At 37.0% G+C, this 24,567-nt stretch overlaps 1 protein-coding gene across 1 annotated transcript in view; it reads left to right on the plus strand.

The window, feature by feature from the left end:
* The window catches only part of MYOM1 (myomesin 1), a 156,746-nt gene that overhangs the window by 71,242 nt on the left and 60,937 nt on the right, over window positions 1-24,567 (plus strand). Inside the window, exons 12-19 of the mRNA XM_042780221.1 lie at window positions 2,169-2,225; window positions 6,152-6,276; window positions 9,178-9,361; window positions 9,866-10,040; window positions 12,184-12,305; window positions 13,894-14,181; window positions 16,043-16,239; window positions 23,386-23,512. Coding sequence (XP_042636155.1) covers window positions 2,169-2,225; window positions 6,152-6,276; window positions 9,178-9,361; window positions 9,866-10,040; window positions 12,184-12,305; window positions 13,894-14,181; window positions 16,043-16,239; window positions 23,386-23,512 — 1,275 coding nt within the window. The remainder of the gene's footprint in view (window positions 1-2,168; window positions 2,226-6,151; window positions 6,277-9,177; window positions 9,362-9,865; window positions 10,041-12,183; window positions 12,306-13,893; window positions 14,182-16,042; window positions 16,240-23,385; window positions 23,513-24,567) is intronic.

The following is a 24,567-nucleotide window of genomic DNA, read 5'->3' on the forward strand; positions in this document are numbered from 1 at the left end:
AAAATGGCTGCACACTCTGGACAGCAGAAAGTCCACAGTTCAGGCTGTCTCCCTCCTTGCTGTTTCCCTTCCTAGTCACAGGCCACCAGAGCAGTTGTCCCTGCAGCCCTTGGTGACCAGGACTGATCTTTAGGTCAGTTCTCAGGTCCCAACACCACTTGGAAATATTCAAGCTGTTGGTCTCGTCAGAGTAGCTGACAGTCTGCAGCTCCGACTGTCTCTGTACTCACTGTGTTCGTTCAGGTTTTTCCACTAGTCGGTGCCTAATCCACTTCTGTATAGTTCCTTTTAAAGGTCAGGGTACCAGGATTATCTTCTGTATCTCTGTCAATTGGTTTTTCTTTTCTTTGTTGAAGAGGGTCTGTGTGGCTTGTCTGCCTATTCCTCCATCTTACTGGAAGTCCCCTTTCTTTCTCTTTCAAGGTGAATTTCTTAACCTCTAAGTTGGCCCTTATGCATTAATATCTTAGTACCTTGAGTCTCTTTATATAAAAGGAAAAACAGACTTCCAACATTATATCTGATCTATACTTGATTTTTCATATCATACAGTCAAAAATAATTTTTTCATACATTTTGCTCCAAGTCTCGATGTCCAAATCATGATACAAGAATTATACCTTGTATTTGCTTCATAGGAACACAAATGGCATCCCTAATTACAGTGGCCATAAAAAGGCACTAAAAGAATTGTTAGAAATTAACACTTCAATCTATACCAGATTTCTCAATTTTAGCACTACTGATATTTTGGGCAATTTTCTGTTGAAGGGTCCCTGGGCTCTACTCACCTACTGCCAGTAGCAATCCTGTGCTTGTGACAACAAAAAATGTGTTCAGACATTGCCAGATGTCCCATGGGGGTAAAAATCACCCTAGTTGAACAATGTTGTCTATGCTATCCAAAAAACCCAAACTCATTGTCGTGGAGTTGGATCCAACTCATAGCCACCTCTCCTTGGGTTTCTGAGGCGGTATCACTACAGAAGTAGATTGCCCCATCTTCATTCCAAGGAGAGGCTAGTGGTTTTGAACAGCCAGCCCTCTGATTAGTAGTCAAATACCTTAGGCACTATGCCACCAGAGCTCTCAGTATTAGTCTTTAGTTACATGGAGAGGCATTATAAGAATCTAAGTAATGCCATCTTCTCCCTGGAGACTTGCCTTATCAGCCTTGTTGATTGCTCTCCAATCATTTCACCTATCAGCTGACTTCCCTTCCTCTTTTCTAAATTTGCAAATCCTGTGTCGTGATTTCAGTTACTTCTCTTTTATAAATTCCAATGAAAATAAGATTTGTCTGAATTGAAAATGAGCTGTGTAATTTATCATCTTTCTGTTTTTACACAGAGTCTGGTGAAAAGGACTTTGTTTAAAACAGGAGTTGACATACTCTCTGTTTCTTATGTCTATGGGATCACAGGAATGAATTTCCTCTTTAACTTTATACTGTCTGCCTCACCCATTTCTCTTACTTAGGATCTAAATTAGTTTCCTTCCTAGATAACATTTTTCAGAATGAAATGGAGAAAAATCGCTTTCTGTGACCTTTACTGCTAGATCAGCGCCCCTTTACTCTTTGATTCTCAGTATTGACACATAAATAACTACTGGGCTTACAATTGTTCTGGAAACATCTTTCCCAAATACATGCTGTATAAGAAGGGACTAGAAAGCTTATATGTTGCAGGAGACGCATACTGAGCAGTAAATGAACACAAGTTATTTTCTCAGGTTCTGTAACTACAATTCTTGGGGGGATAGGGGTAGGAAATCAATTTAGGCAGTCAGTCCAGGCAAATAACTAGGCTTTAGCAGACTGTGGGAGTCCCTGCGTGGTGCAAACGGTTACATGCTTGGCTGTGAACCTAAAGGTTGGTAGTTTGAGTGCCTTAGAAGAAAGACCTGGCAATCAATTTCCAAAAAAAATCAGCCATTGAAAAACCTATAGAGCACAGTTCTATTCTGACATACATAGGGTTGCCATCATGAGTCAAAATCTACTCAACAGCAACTGGTTTATCAGATTGTCATTCCCTTGAGGACCAAGGCCATGTCTTCCACGATACCATATACACACTCAATAAGGTTCATTAAGAAAACTCGTAACTAGAAGCAAACCCCTTTGTGACTAATCTGGCTATTTTTTTTTCTGTGTTTTTTTACAGGTCGCCCTTCAGCACCCTGGACTGGACAGATAATTGTCACTGAAGAGGAACCTACAGGTAAGAATTATGGTTTCCTCAGATATTATTGCCAGTGTCTTTACTATGCAGGTTAGCTTTGTTGTAAAAGGAACAGTGTATATTATTTCAGATATTTGAAGAGAGTATTCTGATCAAAGGAAATATTTGCAGTTTATGAAATAACATTATAGGCTGAGAATCTCTGCTTTATTGAATTATTACTGTCACAAATAAATTACATGTATATAAAGAGTATAATTTTATAAATTTTATATGTGTATACAGCTCTGAAATGATCACCATGATCAAAACAATGAACACATCCATCACCCCAAAACATCCTTGTGCCCTTTTGTAATCTCTCACTCCCACATTTCTCCTCTATCTCCAAGTCAGCATTGATCCTTTCTGTCACTAAAGATTTGGTTTGCATTTTCTAGTATTTTAGATAAATGAAATCATACAGTATGTATTTTTTGTCTAGTTTATTTCACTTGGAATAATTATTTTGACATTCATCCCTGTTGATGTATGCATTAGTTCATTCCAATTTATTTATTCACTCACTATTAAAAATACCCAGGTATATTCTTGTTAAGTATTTGTGTGAACACATTTCATTTCTCTTGGATAAGTACCTAGGAAATTAATGGGTAGGTCATATAAGTGTACATTTAATTTTTTAGGAAATTGCCTGTTTTCCAAAATAATTGTATGATTTTACATCATCATCAACAATGTACTAGAGTTTCAGTTGCTCCACATTTTCACCAGTACTTGGAATGGTCAGTTTTTTAATGTTAGCTATTTTAATGAAGTTGTATTTCTCTGTGGTTTTAATTTGCATGTCCCTAAGAAAACAATATCAAGGATCTTCTTATTTACTTTTGTACCACATTTGTGTCATATTTGACATTTTCAACAAATAGACTTCACTAAGATATTCTGTTTTCTTCTAGAAGTTTTACAGCATTAGCTCTTATATTTTAGTATATGATCTATTTCAAATTAATTTTTTTGTGTATTGTGTGACGTAAGGGTCAAAGTTCATTTTTTGCATATGATTATCAAATTGTTTCAGCAGTATCTTTTGAAAGGTTATCCTTTCCTCATTGAATTGTCTTGGTACCTTTGTCAAAATCAACTATCTATCTATTTGTGAACCTATTTCTGGAATCTCTATTGTGTCTCATTGATCTTTTTGGCTTTCTTTACACAGATACCACACTGTTTTGATTATTGCAGCTTTTATAAACTATATTTGTTTTGTTATAAGCTTTGTATCTTGAAATCAGATAGTGTAAGTCCTATAATTTTGCTGTTTTTCAAAATTGTTTTAGCTATTCTTTGTATTTGCATATAAATTTTAAAATCAACTTGTTAATTTCTAAAAAAAAATTTCTGCTAGGATTTTGAATGAGAGAGTATTCAATCTAAGGATCAATTTTGGGCAAATTGACGTCTTAACATCGAGTCTTCCAATTCATGAATACTGTCTGTCTCTTCATTTAATTGGCTTCTCTCTCAGCAATGTTTAATCATTTCGGTGTACAGTGTACAGGTTTTGAACATTTTTGTCAGATTTCTCCTTAAAAATTTCTTATTTTTGACGTTGTTACACATGGTATTGTTTTATAATTTCAATTTCCAGTTCTTTATGTTAATATATAGAAATTCTTTACATATATGTATTTTTTGGTTTTATATCCTAAAATCTTACTGAGCTAATTCATTAATTCTAGAAGTTCTTATGGATTCCTTAGGATTTTCTGCACATAAGAGCATGTCAACTGAGAATAGATTAACATCTTCCTTTCCATCTAAATACTCTTTATTTCTTTTTCTTCATTTATGGAACAGGCTAGAAACTCTAGTGACATTGAATAGCAGTAGTGAGACTAGACTGCCTTTTCTTGATGTCAGTGGAAAACCATTTAGTCTTTCACTATTGAGTCTAACACAAATAAGTGTTAGCTGTCAGTTTTTACAGACATCTTCTATCAGGTCGAGAAAGGTCCCTTCTAATCTCCATTTACTGGAGTTTTTACTACAAATGGATGTTAGCTACTAAGATGATCATATGATTTTTCTTTTTCATTAGCATGGTAAATTACATTGATTGCTTTTAGAGTATTAAACCAGCCTTGCATTCCTGGGATAAGCCCTACTTGGATATGCTGTATTATCTTCTTTATATATTATTACAGATTACTTGTTAAAATTATGTTAAGAAACTGGCTTTATATATTCATTGGGGCTCTTGGTCTGTATTGTTCTCTTGCGAAGTCTTTGATTTTGGTATCAGGTACTGACCTCATTGAATGAGTTGGAAAGTATTCCCTTTATTTAAAGTTTATGAAAGAATTTGTGTAGAAATTTCATTATTTCTTCTTTAAATATTTAGTAAAAGTCAGAGTAGAACCATCTAGAACTGGAGGGGTTTTTTTTTGTGTGGAAAACTTTTAAACTATAAATTCTTTTTTTTTTCTTTCAGTCTTTTTTTCTTTCTGTTTCATTTTGCATAGTTTCTATTACTATGTCATTAATTTTGATAACTTTTTCTTTTTTAGTGTTTAATTTGCATTGCAGTCAGTTGTATATTTTATCCTGGACACTAGTTTTCTTCTCTGAAAGTTTAATTTCGATCATTTTTATATTTTCCATGTCTTTACTTAACATAAGGAGCTCTGGTGGCTCAGTGACTAAGTCATTTGACTACTAACCAGAAGGTTGGCAGTTCAAACCCACTAGCTACTCCGTAGAAGGAAAATGGGGCAATCTATTTCTGTAAAAATTTGCTGCCTCAGAAACCCAATGGGGTCACTATGAGTCAGAATCAACTCAATTGCAATGAGTTTGGCTTTGGCTTTACTTAACATGCTCAATCTTTACCCTGTATATCATATTGAATATAATTAAAACTCTTTTTATATCCTTGTCTACTGATTCTATCATCTGTGTCATTTGTGGTTTTATTTCTATCACTTGATTTTTCTCTTCATTATGGGTTGTACTATTTTGCTTCTTTCCTTATGTAGTAATAAATATGTTATTGGATACCAGGCATTTTGAATTTTGGATACTAGAATTGGACACTTGAATTTTTGAATTCTTGGATACTAGATATTTTTGTATTTCTGTGAATACTAGTAGCTTTGTTATGGATGTAGCTAGATTAATTGGAAACAATTTAATCCTTTCAAGGCTTTCTTTTGTTAGGTGAGATCAGAACAGCCTTTAGTTTGGGGTAATGTGGCACATTACAGAGGTAACACACTTCTGAATATTCAGGAAATTCTCTGTTCTGACTAGAAGGAACACAATCTACCATAGGTCCTGGGACAGCTCTGAGGAACGTTCCCCCAGCCTGATTGTATCATTCTTTCTCTGGCTTCGGATTACATTTGAATGAATGAATAAATTTTTAGGGAAGAGTTTAACCAACCAAAAACCAAACTCACTGCCATCGAGTTGGATCCTACTCATAGCAACCCTTCCTTTGGTTTCCAAGGTGGTATCACTACGGAAGTAGATTGTCCAACCATCCTTCTGAGGAGTGGCTGGTGGGTTTGAACCGCCAGCCTTTTGGTTAGCAGTAAAGTGCTTTAGGCACCATGCCACCAGAACTCCTAGGGCAGAGTTTGTTGTTGTTATGTGCCATCAAATAGGCCGTGACTCATAGCGACCCCTCCTTGAGTTTCCGAGGCAGTATCACTACAGAAGTAGATTGCCCAACCTTCCTTCCGAGGAGTGGCTGGTGGGTTTGAACCACCAGCCTTCTGGTTAGCAGTCAACTGCCTTAGGCACTGTGCTACCAGAGCTCCTTGGACAGAGTTTAGAGACATCGTATTTCTTTATACCGTGGAACAGTAAATAACTCTTCCCCCATAGAAGCATCTGTGACTTTTTGAGTATCCTGGACTACTCAGAATGTGTGCTTTTCATTTTTCCTTCTTATTTTTCAGAGGGTATCATTCCTGGGCCTCCTACAGACCTTTCTGTGACTGAGGCCACCCGAAGCTATGTGGTGCTAAGCTGGAAGCCTCCTGGCCAGCGTGGCCATGAAGGCATTATGTACTATGTGGAAAAGGTAAGACTCTGAGATCAACCTTTATATCTCATGCCATTTCCTAAAGGTTTCTTTAAAGAAGTAACAGTTAAATTTCTAGGAAGGGGACAGATGGGAGGGTTGTCCTTGGCTGTTTAAAGCCTTATAACCTGTGAACTCTTTCCACAGGAAAATGTGAATCACAAAGAGTTTTGCTTGAAAGTTCAGGAGGTTTATAGATCTCTGAGACTCATTCATAGACTACTGTTGTTGTTGTTGTTATGTGCCGTCGAGTCGGTCCAGATTCATAACGACCCCTCCTTGCATTTCCGAGGCAGTATCACTACGAAAGTAGATTGCCCAACCTTCCTTCCGAGGAGTGGCTGGTGAGTCTGAACCCACAGCCTTCTGGTTAGCAGTCAAATCCCTTAGGCACTATGCCACCAGGGCTCCCAAATATTATGGAGCTCAACTAATTTTCCTAAAGGCCTCTCTCTTTTATCCTTAATGCTCTTCTAACTATTAAATTTCAGGACACCTTCCTGACACTAGCCACTATCTGGTAGTTATTACAAGGTATATAAAGGAGCTCTGGTGATGCAGTGCCTAAGGCATTTGACTGCAAACCAGAAGGTTGGTGGTTCAAACCCACCAGCCACTCCATGGAAGGAAGACCATATATACAAGTATTTGCGCATTAGATCACAACATAAAAACCACATGAAAATTTATGAAATTTTACTTTATGATCTTTTAATTATTTGAAATCAGAAGTTCTTGAGAAAATTATACTGGGGCTAAAAATGCTAGTGTCTGTGTTTTCCCTTTATTAATTACTTTTCCTTGACATGGACAAGGACCTCTGGTGGTATAGTGGGTAACTATTGGCTGCTAACCAGAAGGTCAATGGTTCAAACTCATCAGCTGCTCCTCAAAAGGAAGATGAAGCAATCTAATTCTGTAAAGATTTATATAGCCTTGGAAACCCCATTGGGGGCCACTATAAGTCGGAATCAATTCAATTGCAGGGGGTTTGTTTTTGGGTTTGAAATAGACACTGAACTCATGTGCATTCCTCATTTCCTTCTCATCCATAGCAAATTGGGAACAATAAATGCATCATCTCTTTAATGTGCAATATGGACATCTTCTGAGAGAGTCTGATATAACCAAAATAATATCAAGAATTTGTTTTTATTAATTTTTATCTTTTCAAGATATTAGCCTCAGCATTGTGTTTTTTTGTTTTTTTTTTGTTTTTTTTAATAGAATCCTTATCCTTAAATAGAGAGTAAGAATAGTTATAGATAAATTTTTATCCCTGATGTGTTTGATACATACCCCCACTGAATCACTTTGAAACACTCCCTAGGAAAAGAGTTCTGAATAACCCCTGTGACAGTAATTACTATCTTTCCTATACTAATGACATAGTTGCAACCTATTATTGAGGCATTTTCTTCAGATGAGTCAATTCTGGCTTCTGTTGAATATTTCCTCTGATCACATAAACTAATTTCTCCATGAAATTATAAAACTTTTCTAGACTTAAATACATGTGAGTCTGTGATTAAAATTTAAATATTCTTCCACCAGCACCTCTCTTAGAGAGTAACAAAAACCAAACCAAACCAATTGCTTGCTCTGACTCCTGGTGACCCGATGTCATAGTAGAACTGTGCTGCACAGGGCTGTCAATGGCTGAGTTTTTGGAAGTAGATCACCAGAACTTTCTTCTAAGGTTCCTCTGTGGAGACTCAAACCTCCAACCTTTTGGTTAGCAGACAAGGGCATTAATGGTTTGCAGCATCTAGGGACTCCTAGGATGGAATAGAAGGAGGCATTTATGACTACAGCACTGAGTGGGGAAGGCTTTTGCAGTGCCCACTGAACAATCACAGAACAAATACCCTGATGTTCTACCTGCACTGAGGAGCCTTGGGTACATTACACAGCTCTATCCAAAGGTCAGATTAGTCTCCTGAGCTGAGTCTAAAGTGAATTCTTTTGAGCCACTTCTAATATGCTCATCTTTCTAAAGGGGAATGCTTTCCTTGTTCTTGTCTGTGGCATTCCAATCCCTAAAATGCTAATGAGCATGGCGGTTTTGCCCCTTCTGTTACCTCATGCTGGTACTTCTCCTCCAACAGTTTACCTGGTATTTGCATGAGCTTTCCAGTCAGATACAGGCTGACATGTTAGTGCAAGTCTGCACTAACAAAGTTATTAGCAAAAGAGTTGGATGCACAGGTCTCCAGAGCCCCCAGTCTTTATTTTCACCATGTGCACTGTTCTAAGTAAGTACTTTACACATGTTAACCCACTTAATTCTCACAATAACCCTATGAGGTAACTATTTTTATTTTCATCATACCTATTTTGAAGATGAGGGCATTGAAACATAACTGAGTTCGAAGATTTAGAAAAGTATCTGACCCCAAACTATCCTCAAAATAAATTAAGGACTTTGTAATAATTTTGTAGTAGGTGATCCTATTTAAGTAATAAAGGAAGCATTAAAGTAGCTTGTTTATCAAACAGTATAAAGCCGTGTTTAATTTAGACAATCTCATGACATCAGAAAGGTGCCCTGGTAGCACAGTGGTTAAGTGCTGGGCTGCCAAGCAAAAGATGGCAGTTCCAACACACCAGCTGCTCTACGGGTGAAAGATGTGGCAGTTTGCTTCCATAAAGAGTTACAGCCTTGGAAACCCCACTGGGGCAGTTCTACTCTGTCCTGTAGGGTTACAATGAGCCACAATTGACTCAACGACCATGGATGTGATGTCAGATGCTTCATCTGCATTTTCTCCAGATCTCTTCTCCAGTCCCATTCCCCTACAGGCAGCAATTTATTGATAGAAAAGTAAAAACACCAGCGGCCTGGCCTAGAGCCCTGTCCACCCTTGCTGTGCTTTCACTGGGCTTCCCTGTTGTGTGCAGTGTGAAGCTGAGACACAAAACTGGCAGCGGGTGAACACAGAGCTCCCAGTGAAGTCCCCCCGCTTTGCTCTGTTCGACTTAGCTGAGGGAAAATCCTACTGTTTCCGCGTCCGCTGTGCTAATTCCGCTGGAGTTGGGGAACCCTCAGAGGCAACGGAAATGACTGTGGTAGGAGACAAGCTTGGTAAGTACAGGTTAAGTTAAGGAACTATACACTACTTTACTTCAAAGAGAGAAAACTCCAAAGCAAACATCTTGTGTGTGTGTGCATACATGTATGTATATACACATGTATTCAGAAGTGAAAATGGTAACCTCCTTCTTTAACATTATTAATTTAAATTAATGACTTTACTTGAATCATACATTGAACAACAACAACAACGAAAAAAGTATTTTTATTTATGAAAAGTAAACTTCTCCAGGAATTACAAAAGTATTGCTAAGGATTTTTTTTTTTTTTTCTCTAGAATCGGTTAGTGGGTTAATGGGTATTTGGTTTGTCATAATAAAGTAGAATATTTCTTTTGCATGTTTTCTGCTATATCAAATATATTGTAAAATAAACCAAAGCTTGACATGATTATTTCTGTAAAATTTGTATGTGTGTGTGTGTGTGCACGTGCATATGTAATAATGAATTTTTAAAACCACCCTGGGTTTGACCATGATTTTCCTCTTTTCTCAGATATCCCCAAGCCCCCCAGCAAAATCATACCAAGTAGAAACACAGATACCTCAGTGGTGGTCACTTGGGAGGAATCCAAAGATGCAAAAGAGCTGGTGGGGTACTACATAGAGTCAAGCATTGTTGGCTCTGGCACATGGGAGCCCTGCAACAACAACCCCGTGAAGGGCTCACGGTAACAGTTGGGGAGGACAGGAAGGGGGTGTGGAGGGGAAGAGGACACGGGGCAGCTGGTTGCATAGGGATGTAGAGCCATAGAGGTGCAAAGGAAGATGGTCCCATAAAGGCATCCAATGGAAGATGGTCTCTTAAAGCTGAGTATGTCTACATGTGCATTGAGAAATGGTTGACTTGTTATGCTAAAGACTTAGAAACATACAATGTTAGTTATATAGTAAGAATTCACTTTAAATCTTTTTTCTGATTTTTGTTTTATGCTGTTTTCTTTTTGCCCCTCTATTCTGATCTTGGAGCTCTGGTAGCATAGTGCCTAAGGCACTTGACTGATAACCAGAAGGCTGGCGGTTCAAACCCACCAGCCACTCCTCGGAAGGAAGATGGGGCAATCTACTTCCGTAGTGATACTGCCTCGGAAAGCCAAGGAGGGGTCGCTATGAGTTGAGTCCAACTCGATGGCACATAACAGCAACAACAACATTCTGATCTTTGGAATCCCTTGGTGCTGCAAACGTCTAATGCAACACACTCAGTGCTAACCAAAAGGTTGGAGGTTTGAGCATACCCAGAGGCACCTCAGAAAAAAAGGGCTAGCACTCTACTTCTGAAAAATCTCCCATTGAAAACCTTACAGAGCACAGTCCTACTCTGACACACATGGGGTCACCATGAGTCCGAATAGACTCAATGGCAACTGATATTCTGATCTTTAACATCCTAACTGTTGTGATACTAGACTCTGAGGATGTACGAGACTCCACCTAAAGTAAATGACCCAAGCACTTCAAATGGCGTTTCAATGGCATTTTGATGACTTTAAAGGCACATGAGTGGAAAAAATAATTAACATTTTATAAATTCTGAACACCAACATGATCAAATCACTGTTAAGTGATTTTTGTTTTGTTTGTTTTGCTTTCAAGTATTTTATCAACTAGCTTTGCAAGCTCCTGGTGAATAGCCTACACCCAAACTTGGTGCCTCTTTGATTGGAGAGGGAGATCCACCACCAAAATTGTTTAATGGACTTGTTAGGCAACTCCTGGTTTGGGTGGTTTTAAGTCCAAGAACCCCAACAGGATGAGTTTGCTCTTTCACAGAACAGAAGAGAATAGAGACAACTGATTAATGAGAGGAAGTAATGTGTAATGCAAGGGATTCATGGAGCCTGTTTCTGCAGTCGATGTTTACTCCCAGTTCTCTAGCATGTTCCCTGTCTGCTAAGACACTTTCGTGGAGGATTGGCAGAGTCTGCCTCCCCATGAACAGACAACAGACTGAGAGTTGCTCTAGGGCAAGTACCATCTTTTATTCATCTTCCTATTCACAGTCCCTAGCACAGTGTCTGGAACACTGAGAAGCTCAATAAATATTCACCGAACTGAGCTGACCTGAAGGACTAGCCTTGATCATGCTGCCTTTATTAAGTATGTTCACGTGCTAGTATTAATAGAGCCATTAGCAGACATGTTATTTCCTTTGGCTTTAGTCCTTAGGGTTGGATAAAATGTTATAGTGATTCATGTAATAGCTATTTATAACAAAAATAGCTATTAAAAAGTGGGGCTGTTTTATGAGTGAAACTGCCCATGGACTCACAGCTCATTATTGGATCTTCAAATCTAAGGCATAATTCTGGAATTCATTTTTCACTTTATTTTCAGAGTCTAGTGTAATTTTTCATGTAATTGTACCTTCCTTAGCAGGCAGGGAGACTGTGACTAGGTCTCTGTGATATGGAACAGACAGCCATAATATATGCCAGATATAGTCATTAATAATATTAGTAATACTAGTTCTTACTTATTAATGTCTTACTTACTAAAATTATGGCTAATTTTTTACAAGGTATGCATTATAAGTCCCATTTTACTAATGAGCAAACAGAAGCTCAGAATGGCTAAGGTCAGCTCAGGACTCCTCATTTTTCAACAGAGTTTAGAAAATTGCCTTAGTTCCCTCCTTGTCTAAAGCACTATATCACCTGGACCTCTCTACATCTTTCCCTTCCTTAAAAAACAAACAAACAAACAAACAAAAAAAAACATGGTTTTCTTAAAGCCAGATGATTTAGTTAAACTACAAATCCTTTCCCCTGATTTTCCTTCTAGGACAGTTATTAAAAGTTTCTTTCTTTTCAGATTTACTTGTCATGGATTAGTGACTGGTCAGAGTTATATTTTCCGAGTCAGAGCAGTTAATGCAGCTGGACTTAGTGACTATTCACAGGATTCAGAAGCTATCGAAGTAAAAGCTGCTATTGGTGAGTTTCTTATCCGTAATTTCGTAGGGGGAAAATGAATTTTTCTAAGTTATACAGGAAGATACCACCCTCTCCAGAAATTGTTTAAACCTTCTAATGTTGCTCAATGACTCTACCCTCAGCCAACATTTTCTTGAGCCTAGGTAATCCCTAACCTTCTCCAGCTGTCATTTTCAGATTGCCATCACTCATCCAGTTTCCGTAGCCTTTTCATCTTCACGAGTCCAAGTTCTTCCGATATTTCTCATGAACTCTTGTGTGAAACTCCATTCTAACTTCATGCTCATCCTGGGAATGTGAAGGACCATCCAATTCCATAAAGTGGTAGATCACCCATAACACATATCAGCTTTTCCCTAGAGAATCATTGCATCTGCAACAGGATGGGCTTGTTTTCACTAACAGCATATTAACATGCTTTTAATAAACTCTAAAATTCATACAAGGCATATATGGTTGATTAATCATATGCTTCATCTCTGCTTGTAAAGTAATCGTCAGAATAAAACCAGTAACAAAGTAATTGATTTGTGTGTGCATGATGTACCTCCCAATCTTGGATAAAGTAAGCAAAGGGACCCAGATAGTTCAAAACAATACAAATGAAATCTATGATATAGCAACATATATTTAAAGAGAAAATATATTTAATATCAATTGTCTTCAGTTAGCATTTGGTATTTCTTTTGTAGCATTCCTTATAAATGGAAAGGAGCTCTGTTAGCAGTGCCTAAGGCATCTGACTGTTATTCAAAAGGCTGGTGTTTCAAACCCACAAACTGGGCAATCTACCTCCGTGAAGATGTATTGCCTCAGAAACCCAGTGAGGGCTGCTGTGAGTCGGAATCGATTCAATGGCAGTGGGTTTGGTTTTTTGGTTTTAAAAAATGGAAGGCAGCCCTAGTGGCACAAACAGTTTGCACTAACCTAAAGGTTGGCAGTTTGAACCCACCCAACGGCTCTGCAGAAGAAAGGCCTGGCTATCTGCTTCCATAGAGCTCAGCCAAGAAACCCTTAGGAGTAGTTCTACCCTGTAACACATGAGTTGGAACCATGAGTTGGAATCGACTCATGCTTTGGTTCAGTTATGGTATAAAATGAGAAATAGTGAACATACTTCTTTGAGGTTGGGAGGTACAGACCATTACTGTTACTCTAATGTATGTAACTCAGCTATAAAATCAGGATCTCTAATATTATGTCTTTTATGTACTGTTGGTCTTTTTTCCCATTCTGTTGAGTAATAGGGCATACGTCTCTCAAGAAATGTCTGAGATTTGCTTTTCGTTGTTGTTGCTTTTGTTTTGTGCAAATCAAAGCAGTGCCTGTTCTGTGTGTGTGGTTGCGGTTGTTATTGTTCTAATTTCTTCTTTTCCTTGAATCTGGAGAAGGTGAAATGTTTGTTGGTGTAAATTACGTGAAATGTATGGTTTCCGTATTCCCCGCAAATCCAAGTGGCTTCTGTTAAACCAAAGATGGTTTCTGTTCTGTTTGTAGTCCTAATGTTTTTCTCTTTGTTCTGTTAAATAAGAGCATTTTATACTGTATTTGGGCTCAAAGTGTTTTTGTTATTATCTGGCAATTGTAGGGGGAGGAGTGTCTCAAGATGTGTGGCCTGAACTGAGTGACACACCTGGTGGACTAACAGACTTCCAGGGAGGCATGCATGAAGCCTCCCAGCCAACCTCTAAGAAAGATGCTTTGCTTGGTAGCGAACTTAACAAACCTGCACTGCCCAGTAGCTCTCACAAACTGGGCAAAACAGAAGTGAGTAAAGTAAGTGAATATGTTCAGGAAGAACTTACCCCACCACCACAGAAAGCAGCTTCTAAAGGGAAAAGTAAGTCTGACCCTCTGAAAAAGAAGAAGAATCTAGGTGAGCGCTGGAAGAGTGAAATCGTTCCATCTGTCTCCATCAGTGTACTCACCACTCATTGTCCATATCACTTCCTTCCATCTGTGTTCATCACCACTTACTCCTGATTCTATGTCTTTTCGCCTTTCATCTTGAAATACTTTTGCCTACTGTGTTACAGAAGTAATTTTATATAGTTTTTGCTTTTACATTATACTTGATGGAAATGGAAACTTTAAAATAATTTGGTTACAGCATCTTTTTGGTTTGGCCAGGTAGACATCTTTGAGTTTCATTCTGCTTAGAGAACTAGAGATTTGAGCAGGAAGCACTTGATCAGCATAGCCTAGGTGAGGTGTTTTGAAATATTCATGTTCAGTCCATGTCGAAGAAAAAATATTTCACAAAGAAGTGATATTTCACAGTTAACTTCTGCTTTATTCCCAGGTTTTCAAAGTATCCTTCACATCTAATTCACATCAGTATAAGTAATCTTATCTCTGAGTAGCCATGAAAAGTTTAATAAAGTATTGTAAGCATATATAGCTATGTTTTATGATGTACAATCCACGTTCCCAGAACTGATTTATTTAAAACTATTTATCAGCAAGCTAAGAAGAGTTTGCTTAGGATATTTGGTACTTACAGCAAGTATTTCCCAGGAAACAATGTTTTCCTTGTCAAATAAAAATGAAATAACAACATTCACATGCTGATAAATTATATCCATCTCCTATTTCTACCCCACCCCATCTTCTGTAAACTCTTCTCTCTTTTTTGACACATTTACTGGCCCCTTTAACTCAAGATGACATGAGATATGAAATTGAGAGTTCATATTCAACATGACTCTGAAATAGAATGGAAAAGAAAAAGAAAGATTTAAATATATATATATATATATATATATATATATATATAAAGAATAAAGGAAGTAAAAGGCTTCGTTGTTCTCAACATCTTTTGGAAGAAGTATGATAGTCCCCACACCTTCTATAGTCCAAGTGAATATTCAGAAAATTATTTTTGATGTTATTCTATATCTAGACATTTCTTTTCATAACCCTCCTTCACCTAAAACTATATTTTAAGTAATTCAGTAAAAAGTTGATCAACAAAGCCACCATAAATAAAGGAGGATTTAAAAAATACCTTCTAATTTTTTTCTAGTGAGACAGTAATAAACGGAGTGCCAGCTGTATAGTATTTTGTGCTATATGAATAATTTTCCAGCAACAGGTTAAAAATATTGCTATAAAAATATCATATACCAAGAGAAATTCCCATTGAAGATTGTGCATGATTTTAAAAATGTTTCTTAAAAGGTCATATTTAACTGAGCTCTAAAATAAGATTTTTCCTGTATGTAGACAGAACCTATATAGTTGTAAGGCCTCACAAAGGTGAGTGGACTTGAATGAAGTGTTAGCTTAGAAATAGATGCAAATTCTAAATAAGCAAATTGATAAAAAAATTCATATATATATTTTGTTTTCCTCAGGAAGCAAATCAAAACAAAACCATATAAATAAATATACCATCAAAAAATTACCTTGGGGGAAAATATTTCTTTTTTTTGGGGAACAGAAACATTTTATTAGAATATTTCATCATTTTGCTGTTAATATATCAAAACTAATTCCTCTCTAAGGGCATATTACTTTTATTTTTTGAATAATATTGGCAGTGTATATTTACTGTGTCATTTTTATTCTCCTATATAAACCAAATTGGACGCCAAGTTACTGATCAGTTTCTCATTTTAGTTTCTTTGTGCTGCAAAATCTATTGCCCTCATGAATGGCACCAGTTGAACAAGTTTAATATACGTGGAATCGTAAATATATTTCTGCCTACTTACAAGCTATTCATATTACAACAGCGACACCATCTCCACCCTATGATATCACTAGTCTTGAAAGTTTTCATGACTCAATGGTTCTTGGCTGGAAGCAACCAGATAAAACTGGAGGGACTGAAATTACTGGCTATTATGTGAACTATCGTGAAGTAATTGACGGAGTACCAGGAAAATGGAGAGAAGCCAACATTAAGGCTGTCAGTGATCAGGCATACCAGGTAAGGGTATGACTTTCCCTAGTGCGGAGTGCCATATATGATTATAGCCCTGCATGCACATGCATGCATACGCATCCAATACCTTGTAAATTATCCATTTTCTTTCTCCTGGTTCCATTGTCTGCAATGGTAGGGTCTTCATGAAAGAAAAAAACATGTATCAAAGTTAATAGAAGTAGTTTGGCCAAACAGGCAGGAGTTATATTTTCTGACTCATATACGTAAACAATCATTTCTTAGAATACTTAATATGAAATGTATTTTTACTGTATGAATTAGTGTTTCTTCCAAAACTTACAAAATATCTGTAACCAATGTGCCTCTCTAACTTCAAATGACTCTGAATTTTTAATTTCTGATTCTCAAATCACAGAGCATAAAGGAATGCAAGTTTAATGGCTAGATCTCAGTCCCTACCTGTGAAGCATACCCTGTTGTAGTGGCTCTGAGGGCCACAAAGGGATGCTCCAAGTGTGTACACCTTCCAGTTTTTCTTCTACACATGGGCATCCATAATCAGACCTCCTCAAAGCATCTGAGGGGCTCACCATTGCCATGGTGATGGCTCCCCTCTTTAGCACATCAACAGCTATTAATTAAAGTTACCACCTCCCAGCACTCACAGACCTCCATGCTGTGAGGTCAGGGGAAGGTGTTTCTCCTAATTCAATCCCACAGTTCTTTAATTTCACATTTAAAATGTATGAAATACCACACACATACTGAGAATGCGTAACAATTGCATTTAAGAACTTTCTGTGTTGGTGTGTGTAGCTATAACTAATTATTTTTCATTACTGTATGGTATTTCATTATATAACCATATTACAATATACTTTTTCATTCAATTATTGATTGTTATTTGGGCATTTTTAGCTACAGTTTACAGTATAGCTATGAACATTCCTGTAAATGTCTTCTGGCACATATATGTGTGCTAATTTGCTAACAACTAATTTCTCTAGGTTGTTACTTAAAAGTAGAATGACAGGGTCATGGGGTCTAGTTTACTCTACAAGATACTGTTTTCTGAAGTGTGTGAAAACTCCTGTTGATCTACATCCTTGCCAACACTTGGTATATTCACTCATTTTTGGATTTGACCAACTGAGTGTCAAATAAGTTTCAACATCTTGCTCTATGTGCATAGTCCATTTTTACATCCTCTTTTATAGCATGCATGTTCAAGGGTTTTGCTCATTTTTCTAATGGATTTTCTTACTGATTTATTAAGTTCTTTATCAAGAAGGAAGATAAGTCTTTTGTATCTATATAACCTTTCCCACCTTAGTGGGTTATGTGTTCCTTTCTTTATGGGGAACACATCAATTTTAATCTCATCAAATTTATTTGCTTTGTCATTAGTGATTTTTGTGCTTTTTTAAAGAAATGTGTTCTTTATTACAAGATCTTAGAGATATTGCTGTAGATTATATCCTAAAATTTTAAAGCTTTGTCATTCACATTTAAGTCATTAATTCATATGCAAATGTTTAATATGGTGTGGGCAAGGGTCAAAAGTAATCTTCCCTCTACAGATATTCAGTTGTCCTAGATATCCTCTTGAAAAGTTTGCCTTTGTCTCACTATTCTACTAGGTAATCTATATCATCTATCAAGTTTCCTTATATGCATGTGTCTTTTTGTGTTTTCTATTCTGTTCCACTGGTTTGCTTGTACTATTGGGCCAGTACCACACTAATTTAATTATTATAGCTTTATAGTAAATTTGATAACTGGCCAATCAATTTCTTCGACTTTATTCTTCTTCTTCAAGGGCTATTCTTAGTCTTTTGCACCATGATAAAAATTGTAGAATCAGATTACCAACTCCTACAAAAGACAAAAAAAATAAACTAAACTTCAGAGTTCTGACTGGGATTGCATTGAATCTATAAATAAATGAAGCACTGACCTACTTAAAATATTGACTTTCCAAATCCATGAAAGGAGTTCTGGTGGTGTAATGCCTAAGGCATTTGACTGCTAACCAGACGGTTGGCAGTTCAAACCCACCAGCCACTCCACAGAAGGAAGACTGGGCAATCTACTTCCATAAAGACTTACCACCTTAGAAACCCAATGGGGGTTGTTGCTTTGAGTCAGAATTGTCTAGATGGCAGTGAGTTTGGTTTTGGCTTGGTTTTCTAAACCATGAACATGATGTTTCTTTTCATGCGCTTTGGTCTTGTTTAAAGTTTCTCCATGAAGTTTTATAAATCTTTGCAGAGGTCTTGTAAATCATTTGTTATTTATATGGTGGTTGTCAGTTGCCACTGAGTCAACTCTGACTCATGGTGACCCATGTATAACAGAATGAAACGTTGCATGGACCTACATCATCTTCATGATTATTGGTCCAAAGTAAGTGAATCAGAAAATGTTCTGTTGTGATCCATAACATTTTCAGTGGATAATTTTTGAAAGTAGATTGCCAGGCCTTTCTTCTTAGTCTGTCTCAGGCTGGAAGCTCTGCTGAAACCTGTCCACAATTGATGACCCTACTGCTAGTTGAAATACTAGTGACATAGCTTCCAGCATCATAGTAACACACAAACCACCATAGTTCGACGTATTTATTTATAGATGCTATGTATTTTCAGTGTTATTGTTTTTTCCATTTTTTCTTATTTATTTATACTTAAAAACAGGAAAATTGAGAAACCCCTCCATTTTGTTTTATGAAGTCAGCCAGTTACTTTTCTTTTTGACCAAGTACATGGTCAATATTTTAAGCATTCCAAGTTAATGGGTGTAAAGAACTGATACTCTCTTTCCAAGAGCTACAAAATTGTGTGTGTGTGTGTGTGTGTGTGTATGGTTATATATGTATTTATCATGGTAGACTGTTTTTGTATTATCTCAGTGTTATTGTAAATAGTATCTTTATATCATTTTATTGTCATTGGTATAGAAAAATAATTGATTTTTATAATTTTGCATATAATGTTATATAGATTTTTTGCTACAATTATAATTTTAAGAAGTTATCTGTAAGTTCCTCTGGATTTTTTTTTATCTAAATAGTCAGATCATCATATGAAATAATGGCACTTTACTTTTTCTTTTCCAAATCATATATCTTTTCCTTTATTTCCTTACCTTACTTTCTGTCTATAATCTTTTGTACAATGTTGAATACGGGTGGCAATATTGGTCATTCTGGACTTGACCCTTATCTTAAAGGGAAAGCTTTTGAAATTTCAACCAATTTTTGCTGTAATTGTTGACATTTAGAACTCACTAAAGAAAGCCTTAAAGAGGTGGGGCTGTGGTTAAGGCATTGAACTGCTAACCAAGAGATGAGCAGTTCAAAACTACCAGCCTGCTCCACAGGAGAAAGATGAGGCAGTCTGTTCCATAAAGATTTATAGCCTTAAAAACCCGATGGAGGCAGTTCTACCCTATCCCATAGGGTTGCTATGAGTTGGAATCGACTCAGTGGCAGTGGGTTTGTTGTTTGGTTTGGTTTCTGAGGATAAACTCTTTTCATTTCCATTTGTCTGAAAACATTTCTTTTTTTTTCCTTCATACTCCAAAAATATTTTTTCTGAGTACAACATTCTATAATGGTAGTTATTTTCTTTTAGAACTTTGAAGATATAATTCCATGTCTTCTGGCTCATTGTTGAAGCTGATATGTCAGTTCTTAGTCACTTTGATCATTTGAAGGTAATTTGTCTTTTTTCTTGGTCAGTTGTTAATATTTTGCTTTGTTTTTGATGTGATAGAGTTAAAATATTATTTGTCCATATATAGAGGTTTTTTAAAAATTATCTGCTTAGGTTTTTTTGGGGGAGGGGATATTTTTAATATGTGGATTATATTTTTCTGGAAGCTCTTTCTTGATAATTCTTAGCCACTGTCTCCTAAAATATTGTTGCTGCCTCATCCTCTTTTTCTGAAACTGTAATAAAACATATATTTGATGGTCTCACCTATCTTCCATGTCTATTAATCATTCTTCTCTCTTTCCCATCTTTGTGCCTTTTATATTCTGTGCACTATATAATTTCTTCTGACTGTATCTGCCACTTTACAAATTCTCTTTTCTTTTGCATCTGATTTACTGTTATATGCATCCATTATCTTTTCCCTTGTATTTTCCATTTATTGTATATCACCTTTTATATATTTCATACCTTACTATCTCCTGCAGATATTTTTAAGTTTATATCTTATTTTTTAAACATAATAAACATTGTTATATTTATAATCTGTCTGATAATTCAAGGAGCTTTGGTGGCATAGTGATTAAAGCATTCAGCTGCTAACCAAGAGGTTGGCAATGCAAACTCACCAGCTGCTCTGTGGGAGAAAAATGAGGCAATCTGCTTCCATACAGATGTATAACCTTGGAAAACCTATGGGGCTGTTCTACTCTGTGTTAAAGGGTCACTGTGAGTTGGCATCAACTTTATGGTAGTGGGTTTTGTTTTGGTTTGGTGTGATAATTCTAAGGCATTTGACTGCTAACAAGAAGGCTGGTGGATCAAACCCACCAGCCACTCCTCAGAAGGAAGATTGGGCAATCTATTTCCATAGTGATACTGCCTTGGAAACCCAAGGACGGGTCACTACGAGTTGGATCCGACTCCACGGCAGTGAGTTTTTGAAGATCTTTTTCTGTTGCCTATTGATCTGTGGTCTGATTCTTGGTGCCTTCTTTTTTGTGTTTGGTTATTTTTTACTGTATGCTGCTTATTGTCCTTAAAAACATTGCTTGAATAATCTGATGTCTAGGATGAAGGTTCTTCAAAAAAGATTTACATTTCCTTCTGCAAGGTGCCCATTGAGTTCCTTCTTAATTCAGTTGTTGTTGTTGTTGTTATTTGCCGTTGAGTTGGCCCCGACTCATAGCGACCCCTCCTTGGGTTTCCGAGGCAGTATCACTACGGAAGTAGGATTGCCCAACCTTCCTTCTGAGGAGTGGCTGGTGGGTTTGAACCGCCAGCCTTCTGGTTAGCAGTCAAGTGCCTTAGGCACTATGCTACCAGAGCTCCCCTTAATTCAGTATAATGCTTTAATATTTTGGGGCAGTTAGGCGACATGAATTTGCCCTGCACATCTACATGAAGGCAGGTTTATTTCTGATTCATCTGTATCCTGAGGTAAAGCTCTTTGGGGTCCAAAAGAAGAATTCCTTTTATTCTCTTCCCTTGGGATTGGCTCTAGGCTTTAGTTCATAAACTTCTCTCTTTGTGAAAACATTAAAGCCAAAGGTCAAATTGCCTCAATTGACATTAAAGCCAAAGGTCAAATTGCCTCAAATGTCTCCATGGCAAAAGCCACTCCCACCTTCCATTTATCTCTCTTTGTTTTCTATTTCTCTTCTTCCTAGCCTGGTATTTCCTTAACGTCTTGTCACTAATTTAATACTTTCAAGAGAATTTGTTTACAGTTTTAATCAAGTACTTTTAATTTTTTTTTTTTTCCAGTGGAAGGATTACTTCGAATAACCTAGCATACCTTTGACAGAAACAGAAATCCTATGCCATGATATTTCACTTAGGCCTAGGAACACTATCTTTCTCAGTTTTCCCAGGGCTCTCCCAGTTTTAGCTCTGAATGTCCTACATTCTGGGATACCCTGTAATCCTAGGAAAAAATGAGATGATTGGTCATACAACCAGTCCCCCAAGCAACCTTGGTCCCTGAATAAAGTACTTCTTACCCAAATTATCTACATCATGGTTTCCCCTTACTTAATTTTTTTTTTACCTTCTTAAAGAGAATACATATATAAATGTGTGTATGTGTGTATAGTCAAAAAGGATGCTTATATGATTCTGTTGCTATAACACATAGCTATTATGTTCTACTTATCCCCTCAATAACTGGCAATCAAGCACTCTTATAGATAAACTAATGGTTTCCTGATAAAATCAGGTATAGATAGGATCTTGTCTTGGCTTAAATTATAAATAGATAAACTTTGCTAACTCAGCTGATTCTATAAGCACTTCAATTTATTAAGCATTTTTAATGTTCAAGGGATTATTTATATTCCATGACTTTTCACACTCATATATTTGTAGTTTACAAATGCTTTCACATTCATTATTTTATGTGATATTTACCCTGGCAATAATCCAATTGTTATTCTACTGTTGTAGAAAAGATTAGGTCACTCAGTAAAGAGCAGAAACATTATGCAAATTGGAGTATTTTGATTCCTAGTTTGAAATCATTTAATTTCCCTTTGGGCATGTATGAGTTTTCTTTTATTGCATAACAAATTACCAAAAATTTAGTGGCGTAAAACAACCTACATTTACTATCTCAGTTTCCATTGATCAGGAATCTGGGCATAGCTTAACTGGGTCCTCTGCTCAATCCAGGTATTATTGGCCAAGTTGCGTTGTCATCTGGAGCTTGGGTTCCTCTTCTAAGCTCATTTAGGTTGTTGACAGAATTCAGTTCCTTGTAACTGTAGTGCTGAGGCCCTCAACTCTAAAAGATTGCCTTTCTCCACAGGCAATTCACAGCAGGGCCATTGGCTTCCTCAAGGCCAATAAAAAAATTTAAAAAACCTCTCACTACCGTCTAGTGGGATTCAACTCATAGCGAACCCTCCTTGGGTGTCCAAGGCAGTATCACTACGGAAGTAGATTGCCCAATCTTCCTTCCAAGGAGTGGCTGGTGGGTTTGAACCTCCAGCCTTCTGGTTAGCAGTTAAGTGCCTTAGGCAATACGCCACCAGAGCTCCTTCAAGGCCAATAGGAAAGTATATATGGTCAGGAAGGGCCCAGACACACTTTTAATAGTGTTTACCTGATTAAGTCAAGCTCATCCTGAATAATCTCCCTTTTGATTAATTCAAAATCAACTGATTAGGGATCTTAATTACATTTTCAATATCCTCTTCTCTTTTGCCATACAATATAACACAATCACAGTATTGATATTCCGATACTTTTACCATATTCTGTTGGTTTGATGAAAGTCACAGGGGAGGAGATTTAAAAATGGTATGACTCATTGGATGTTACCTTAGGATGTGTTTGACACAGGAGGTAAATAAATAAGAGATGTTGAATAAATAAGTAAATAAGATGTTGAACATCTTAAATAAATAAGATATTGAACATCTAGAATAAAAGAAAACTGAAGCATTCGCTATCTGTGACATTGTCAATGCTGCAGATAAACAACTTGAAGGAAAACATGGTATATCAGTTCCAAGTGGCAGCCATGAACATTGCTGGATTAGGAGAATTCTCAGCAGCAAGTGAATTGTTCAAATGTGAAGAATGGACAATTGCTGTTCCAGGTAAAGTATAGAAACCTTGTCTCGGCACTGGGGGGTGAGGTTTCTTTAAAGAGAACTTGCAACTTAAAACCAAAGTAAGGTGCTACAAAGAAAAATTTATGGGAAAAAATTTCTTGTGGACTTTTGTGTTAACCTAAAATAGTTTTACAATAATATTAAATAATAGCTACCAATATAAACTCCTTAGATGTGTGTTCCAAATAAATCCTGAAGCCTCCATAGCAAAGCCTCTGCATGGAATGGGATTGAAACAAGCACACAATTGGAGCATCAAATAATAATCCAAAGAAAATTTCAAACTTTCCTTCTGCTTCTTCAAGGCCATTAAATTAAAGAGTATCCAATTCACATACCATAGTGAAATTTCTCAAAACTTCTGATATTCATCAGTTCTCTTGCACTCTCCCACTGCTCTAGAGCCTCTCTTTTTGTCAACCAAGTCTCTCCCTTCAGCCCCAGCCTTGTGGCTTCTCTTCCTTATTATCTTGCCCTTCCTTTCTCTCCCCTAGCTATTCATTATGCGACACAGATCAAGTAACACGCTTACCTAAGGCTTATCCCTGGCCTCTCTCCACTTACCTTTCTAGCTCTTTCTCTCTATACACATTTTCCCAATTTTGCATCACAAGAAAGATCCTGGAATCTGGCTCACAGATACTCTCTTTTGGATGTGGTCATTGGGAGTGGTTAGGTGGGCAGAGAAGAAAATGGGGAGAAAGCAGAGATTCTTGCCTGTTGGGGTAAATGTTTTGCATGTGGCAAGGACATGAATTTTAGGGGACCAAAGGGTAGGCTGTTATGGATTGAATTAAAAATTCACTGCTGTTGAGTTGGATCCAACTCAGTGAACCCTCCTTGAGTTTCCGAGGTGGCATCACTAGGGAAGTAGATTGCCCAACCTTCCTTCTGAGGAATGGCTGGTGAATTTGGACTACTAGCCTTCTGGTTAGCAGTCAAATGTCTTAGGCACTATGTCACTAGAGCTCCTTCCAAAAATATGTGTTGTAAATCTTAACATTTTGCCAAGGTAAAGGGCCAAATAAACATTGAACTAT

This window comes from Orycteropus afer, unplaced genomic scaffold, assembly GCF_000298275.1.
Source record: "Orycteropus afer afer isolate SDZICR_OR568_19922 unplaced genomic scaffold, OryAfe1.0 scaffold00028, whole genome shotgun sequence".
NCBI classification, from domain to species: domain Eukaryota; kingdom Metazoa; phylum Chordata; class Mammalia; order Tubulidentata; family Orycteropodidae; genus Orycteropus; species Orycteropus afer.